We start from the raw sequence: 7875 nt of genomic DNA, 5'->3' as shown, positions 1-7875 counted from the left end.
TGAGCAGCCCTGTTAGTCAGCGTTCACTCAGCACAGATCTACGCAGCATCCAGAGCCCCTCACCACATAGCTCGCCTCGCCAGACTGCTGTACCAGGATCACCAAGCACCCAGTTGCAGCCCCAGCCCCGGAGCAGACTATTCTCCTCACCCTCACTTCCACTAGGATGCCCACGTAGGAGCAAGGAAGCCCGGCCCACCTCATTAGCATCACCCTCCTCACCCAGCCCTTCTGCCTCCTCCTTCTCCATGGAATCCCTGCTCACACCCACACTCGATGTATTCAGGAGCAGCTTCATGTCTGCAGGCAAGGGCGTGGCTGAGAAAGCTAGCCGTCTCTATTCGAGGCTCTCCTCACAGACTTCCATTGCACAGGTAAGTCCACATGTTAGTGCAGTTCCTTCCCATTCACCTATATTTAAACTCCATTCAACTAAATTGAAAAGCATGACAATTTTTCACTGTAAGACATAGAACCTTTGTGCAAACATGCATGTACCACATTAGGACTGATATTTGGGACTATACATTGTTGGCACCTCTAAATAATAATTAAGAATAATTGAAGAAAATGTTTTTGTTGTTGCATTTTCCATTGCACAGGTGAAGAAAGTGTATTCTCTCTATATTGTGCTCTGTTTCCTGAATGTCCTCATGACTCTTGTGTTTTTATTCCAGGACCTGAATTCGGATTGGGTCAGCGTGTCTTCACTGGGCTCAGGTGAGCCTGACTGCTCCTCTCTGTTTGAGGGCGAATTCTGTCCTGACCCAGAAAGTCTCTCCTCCCCCCAGAGAGATGCCTCTCTCAGTGTCACTCACTTCAAGAGGAGTCCAAACAGGAACAGCCTCTGCTTAGAGAGTCCTTCTGCACCCAGGCTTTTCCGTCAGACCTCCCTCCTTGGTGAGTGTGTGTGTGTGAGTTTGTGTGCCCTTAATTTTGAATCCCTAATTATAGCCTGCTAAATCGCAATCAGAAGTTGTCACTCTTATTGTTGGGTGTAATTAAGAATTCAAATAAAATGTGGGTGCAAATCCACTGGAAACAGCACCAAGGGTAGCTACAGAATCTGGGGAACACAATGAGTGCACAGAAGGAAAAAATATTGCAGCAGGATGATTTAAAAAAAATGATTAAAAAACAAGGTAAGAAACATTTTTTTTAATGTGCCATGTGAATATTGAAATTCGGTGCGCTGGGTATGCAAACAAGACTCAACTAAGAACTACTTAGATGTAACACCCCTGGTCGTGCACTGCTAAAATCAGCTGGACAAACCTGCATGTACCTTATAATATAATTAGAAAACAATATTCATTGGAAGTTCATATAAATCTTTGGGTCTGATAGCACTAATGATTTTTTAGTTATGAGATTTTACATCGTTTGGATGTAAACATGTTTTTAACACATCACATAATACGTTAATACTTCACATAACACATTCCTCAGCCGGGAATTTGAGTTTGGAAAATCACCTAAGAAGGTTCATGACATATTTATTACAATGCCTGTGAATGCTGAGATTGCAGACAAGCTTGTAAGGACTCAGTGAGTAAAATATAGTTGATCAACCATACAACGGGTCCTTGAGTATACAAATGCCTCAAATAATATTACATACATTTATGTATGTCCTCCATTTGGCTCGTTGAGCATCATGCTTAGGTAGCCTCTTGGCTGTTTTGTTCTTGTAGAGTGTAAGTGTGGCAAGATGGATTTGTTTCTCCCCCAGTGGCTGCTGAATTATACCAGCAGACAAGCCTCTGAGTGCATCTGGCACAGATTGGAGACCTTGATTGGAACTCTTCAATCAGGCAACCAAGCTGAAGTGTTCCCTAATCATCACTCAGATGTGACACAGACATACCGTACGCCTCTGTAGAACCTTTCTGCTTATTATCAACTCAAGGGAGTGTGCTCATTGTATGCTGTGCCCTATCAAAATTAGCATTCATAAAGCCTGTTATCAGTATTCATCACTATCCATCATTATGAAACATGCCCTTATTCAACGGAGAACACACTGAGATGAATGTCAATACGTAGGACTGAGTCTCTCTGCACTTCACTGAGTGATGTGTGTGTTTCTCTTTTGTGACTAGGATCGTCACTTGCAGTAGTGAAAGCCCCACAAACCCCAGACGTGTGTCCTGATGCCAGCCTCACACCAGCCCAGCAGAATTATGACATAGAGGTGAGATTGGCTCCACAACAGTGAGATCTTTTACTTTGTCATTTGTTTGTGTGGTGGCTTGGGAAAACCCTTCACATTATTAAATTTTGGCTGTTTTTCTGCCTTGCCTTACATTTAACGCTGAGCTTAGAATTTATAAAAGAATTATGTAGATTGGCACATGTATTCAACTCATGTTTATGGAGTAGGCCCATTTGATAGTTTATCATAAATGTCAATCAAAACAAGTCGCCTTTTGAAATTGTGTGGAATTTAGAATCAGGTGTAGGTGTCTATTTGTACTGAACTGAGATTAAGAGATTAAGTTTAAAGGATAATGCAGCAGGCCTGCATTTTTAAAACTATACAGTATATCCCAAAGAGTATTTCATGCTAATACATCACTTCCACCAGCAACGATTTGAATTAAGTTAAATAAAAACACAGTAGCTATAGTAAATATAAATAGAGTACATGCTATATATACAGTCAATAAAAAGACATTCATTTGTATACATCCATATCCCCCTGCTATCTCTGAGGCCCTGTTTTTCTAAAATTCAAACTAAATAATACTACTTTCCGATGCTAAACTGTGTAAAATACTCTGAGTGTCAAAATGGGCTGTAGACGTGAGTGTGATTAATGTGCGTGCAGGTGCGCATGTCCAGTTGCTCACGCTGCAACACCTGCGAGTGCCTGGCATATGATGAGGAGATCATGGCTGGCTGGACAGCTGATGACTCCAATTTGAATAGCACTTGCCCTTTCTGTGGCTCAGCCTTCTTGCCCCTGCTTAATGTGGACATCCAAGACCTCACCAGCCGGGACAGGCAAGTAACTCTTACTTGGTCAAGAGCGATTTCTGAATTTGTTACTTATTTCACTTGCTCATAAAACTCTTTATTGCAGTCATGTGATGTATAAATTGTTGCAACAGTTTATGTGAAGGTCAGGGGGTGTACTTAAAAACAGGCAAGTCCGAGGCAAGTCATAAACACAAGTTTGTACACTGTGTTCAGAATTCCTTTTCAAGAGCTGCCTAGTTCCCAGACAGAAACAAATGATGCTTCAGAGATTGAAGAGGAACCAAACAGTGAATCCACAGACCGTGCCTCCAACAGTGCTAGCAGTCACATAGTAAGTTCCTCGCTGTCCCAACATCTATTTAACATATGGCTCAGTTTTTTGTTTTGTTTTTTACTACTTGTTGTTTATTACTTTTCTCAGCGTTATCACTTCCATCTTGATCATTTTCAGAAAATCCAGTTTGATGGTCTAAATATTGTTCTGATGTTGTTTTTTCTGTGCTCTAGGAGCCAATCACCGTGCCCTACTTGAGTCCTCTGGTGCTGTGGAAGGAGCTGGAGAGCCTCTTGGAGAACGAGGGCGAGCAGGCTATCTCCTCACCAGCCATCGTGGACCACCACCCCATTGTCTTCTGGAATCTGGTGTGGTTTTTCCGCAGGCTGGAGCTGCCCAGCAGCCTGCCCGCCCTCATCCTTAGCTCCAAGCACTGCAACCAGAACATTCAGGTAGACATTGTGTTTCCATTTCATCTTATTGGTGTCCAAACATGTGAGGGCATGTTCTTAATAACTGTTTTAACATGCCACAGTTCTCTATTGTGTCAGGAAAGTTTTCATATATCTTGTCAAAGCTACCTACAAATTTGTGGTAATGCTGTTTTGCAGATTGATCCACAGCCTCTCCAGAGCAGTGCCTCAGAGGACAGTAAGAATGTGTTAGTCCAGATTTTGTGGGACAATCCCAAACTGCACCAGGACCCTATCCCACCCTGCTACATGCTGTGGAACGCACACTGTAAGAACCTTGTCTGTTACTTCTCAGCTTAATATGTGTTCATAATGGACCTATATCAGGCACTTCACCAAAACTGTTGTAAATGATAGTTAGCTGGCATGGGTTTCCATGATAAGAATATGTGTATATGATCTTATTCTCTCTAATCCTGGTTGTATTTGTACAGGTTCAAACTCTAATGTTTGTGTCTCCTCCTTGCTGGAGGAGAAACAGCCTGTGAGCCTGGAGCTTCTTCAGAGTGTTGTTAGGAGCATTCAGAAGAACGATGTGTACCAGCCAATGAGCCAGATACTTCAGCTGCTTGGGTCCAGGCTGGGATTCATCAGGCAACGGTAATGGCCTCAAGAAGAGGCAGGTTTTCCATTGTTTACCACTCATACTGGAAAGAAAAGTGCCTAATCCTGCATTTTGGCTTTCAGGAGCCTGTATAGAGATATCCTATTCTTGACATTGGTGGCATTGGGCAAGAACAGTATCAACATTGGTGAGTCATACGATTCATACTATGTTTAATATCGTTCAGTGTCTTTGGTGTTCCACCAGGTTGCTGGAAGTGCAGGAATGTTCATCCCACTTCACACCTGTTTTTTTCTGGGAGCTGTCAATCAGAGAATCTTACCATCCTGTGTTTTTTTGCCTACTCAGATGCTTTTGACCGTGAGTACAAGTTGGCGTATGATCGACTGACCCCCAGCCAGGTCAAGCTGACCCACAACTGTGACCGCCCACCCGGTGCTGGGGTCATGGAGTGTAGGAGGACTTTTGGGCTGCCGATTCTGTGATTTTTCTCATGCTATCATTCTCCCACTTCTTCTTTCTCTCCCTCCATCACCCTGAGGAAGAGATGTGAAGTCTGAGACAGCCAAAGAAGAAGGATTCACTACTACCAAAGCTACCTCTGGCTTTGAACAGGGCCATGTAGACACTTAGAGGCATTTCCGAGGTCTCTGTTAAAACCAACGTGTGTGTGGTCTGTTCCCCTTTACTGTGTACCACCTTTTAAACACTATGTCATATATTGTGAATGTTTCTGTTAACCTCATATAATCCCCTAAATTTCAACTTTCTAAACATGTCCCTCTGGATTCCCGGGACACATTTAAACATTTAGCCTCACTCAGGTAATATTTACTACCGAGGCCATTGTAGATTAGGAGCAATATCATCTTGTGCTCAGGTCATAGCCTCTCATCACAATTAAATCACATCGAGAGGGTCGTGGAGTGGTTTTGGGACCAGTAGCAGTATGTATTGTTTAAGACCCTTAGTAGAAAAGCACAATGAACAAACCCCAAATGAAACTTTAAAATTCTCACACATTCCTCTCATAGTATTCTACACACACTTGTATATTAACACAAAACAAACTCACCTTTCTGTATAGAGCCTATTATTCTATTATTTAGAATATTTGTATTATAAAGGTATATTTTAAGACTTGTATTTGTTATAACTGAGTTGTCTTCATATGTAAAGACAGTACCAAGCAGTGTATTGGTTTTAATTTGCAAGTGTGTATGTCTATGAATATGGTCCTGGAGACCATTATTGTGATATCTGTGAAGCGTATTGTCCTTTGAATAGATGAGGTACAGAACTGGACCAAATCAGATATTAACTCATGAATTACATGACTGTTTCTGAGGCATGACAAAAGGTGACTGTAATAATATGTGAATATTGTAATTCAACTAAGCAACTAAAACAATGCCTTATTAAAGAGGTTAAATGAGCTGCAAAACTGGAAGGAGACCAACTAAAACTGCATAGAATACATTTAAACTCCACTCTACGATATTACAAGCCTGAAACGAATAATTTCCTTGCCCACATAAGTTGATGCAGATATTTTAGAACTGGTTTTAATTAAAGCGTACATATGGACAGTTTGACATCATATTAAACACATTAAGGAAATACGTCAAGTAGTCAGGTCCTCTCAGACAGGTGAAATGTTTTTAATGTTTTTAACAAATATGTTTGTTTTCTTTCTTTAAAAAACAAAACAAAAAAAGAAATATGTTTTTGTGTAGGACATGAGCTAGTTGCATCATTTTAGCCTTACGTAAAAGTTAAATCCACATGTACAAATATAGACATGTTTACAAATTGGCAGTTTTCTGCTGTTGGAGTGTTTGATTCCAATATTATCACGTTTTATTTAATATATAAGCTGTTTACGGTACAATTTGAAATGGTATGTAATAAGGGTACATGAGATGAAATTTACAGATATAAAGAGCACATGAGCACTTAAGTCTGTTAAATCTTGAGTGATGAATTTAAATATTAGCTGCAGCAAATATAAATTTTTGCGCAGCTTAATCTAACTTAATTTGCTTTGGCAATATTAATTGGTAATATTAATTTAAGCTACACTGTACACTTTATTACTCCATGTAGCATTACACAATCTACAGTTATGAATTTTTACATGCATTGTATGCATTACACATGACATGCAATGTTTAAGAATACCACTCTGAGAAATTATAGTCTACTCAGTTTGACCAGATGCTGTTCAAATTTATAAAAATTTGATGCCCTGACACTGCCATTCATGATTAAAAAATTTCTGCATCCTAAATCCTTATCTGATTGCATTACTAAAGTCTAACTGGTGTTTTGATTGGTATGCTAATTAAAATATTTTAATATGTGTAATAATTTCAGTATTGTTGAAAGTTGGTTTATGAAATGATTTTTGTAAGCTAAAGTACTTTTGTGGCCCAATGCGTTTTACACATATCATTTCTTGTGTTTATTCCTGTTTATATTGTATAGTCCTGCAAAAGCTGGATCTGCAAAAGCTGTTTATAATTGTAAATAAACTCACTCGAATGGTCAGTGTTGTCTTTGAAACATATTTATTAGAAATTGAGAGAGGAAAACTGAGTGAGAGAGGGATAAACATGGGACTTTTGGAACACTGTTTATCCGTGTTACACTAAACATTTTGCATGACAGAAAAAAACTGCACCATTTTCCCCTCATTATTTGGATTTCTCCCAAAGCATAATGATCTGTTGTTTTTTTTATTTTATTTTATTTATTAGAACATTAATAAACAAAGACTAATACAGAAGAGTTTCTTGCAGGTAGCTATTTCAAAGTTGAAAAAGAAAAAAAAATGTCTTTTACAAGCACAAATTATGTTCTTCTGTTGTTTTACAAAAATAATTCCATTGCAGTATGAGTGTAAATTACATACTTTACAATAAACAATTCATTGAATTTCATTATTCTTTTTAAAGGACTACAGCCTTTGGAATAATTTAATTTGCATGATACCACTGATAAAACCAAAAAAGAGATATGTGATACAAAAAAAATAAAATAAAATGCAGGACTATGCTTTCAAGAGTAGTTTAAACAGATGCTACTAAATGGAGACCCTGAAAAAAGTATCTGCACACATGTACTACACAAAAAACATGTGAAACATTACTTGCCAGAATGCTAATATTGTCATCTAGGAATGAGTATTATACAGCTAACACTACAGATTAGTTCTGCACACATAAACATATAATCCAAAAAACAAACCATATATTTACTGCACTCAAATATCTATACAAATGTGTGCATCTGCATTTGTATTACATTAGGATGGAAATTTTGAATGTTAACAATACATTTGAATATTCACTATAGGCTGGTGGACTGAACAAGGGGAAAATATACATAACTGTACATCACAGAATAGTTCAAGTATGATGCACTGGAAACTGTATGCACAAAAATGAACCAGCATTAGCGACTAACTGAAAGGCTTAAACCAGCTACTATAAAAATGCATAAGATGCCACCATGTGGTGTATTGCACAGTGGCTCACCATAGTCGTCTTACTTGTTTGTGAGAGATAATAAATAATAAT

General features: G+C 38.9%; 1 protein-coding gene across 1 annotated transcript in view; it reads left to right on the top strand.

Moving 5' to 3' along the window:
• Positions 1–7067, top strand: part of dennd4a (DENN/MADD domain containing 4A) — a 31985-nt gene extending 24918 nt beyond the window's left edge. The window contains exons 21-30 of the mRNA XM_053623039.1: positions 1–374; positions 678–900; positions 2103–2194; positions 2831–3006; positions 3196–3313; positions 3490–3708; positions 3868–3997; positions 4164–4329; positions 4417–4481; positions 4643–7067. The exon at positions 1–374 is cut by the window's left edge and continues 516 nt beyond it. Coding sequence (XP_053479014.1) covers positions 1–374; positions 678–900; positions 2103–2194; positions 2831–3006; positions 3196–3313; positions 3490–3708; positions 3868–3997; positions 4164–4329; positions 4417–4481; positions 4643–4779 — 1700 coding nt within the window. The 3' untranslated portion in view covers positions 4780–7067. The remainder of the gene's footprint in view (positions 375–677; positions 901–2102; positions 2195–2830; positions 3007–3195; positions 3314–3489; positions 3709–3867; positions 3998–4163; positions 4330–4416; positions 4482–4642) is intronic.
• The last annotated feature ends 808 nt before the right edge of the window (positions 7068–7875 follow it).

Source organism: Ictalurus furcatus, chromosome 4 (assembly GCF_023375685.1).
Source record: "Ictalurus furcatus strain D&B chromosome 4, Billie_1.0, whole genome shotgun sequence".
Classification (NCBI taxonomy): domain Eukaryota; kingdom Metazoa; phylum Chordata; class Actinopteri; order Siluriformes; family Ictaluridae; genus Ictalurus; species Ictalurus furcatus.
The sequence above is the reverse complement of the archived record's forward strand: the minus strand, read 5'-3'. Positions and strand labels throughout refer to the sequence as shown.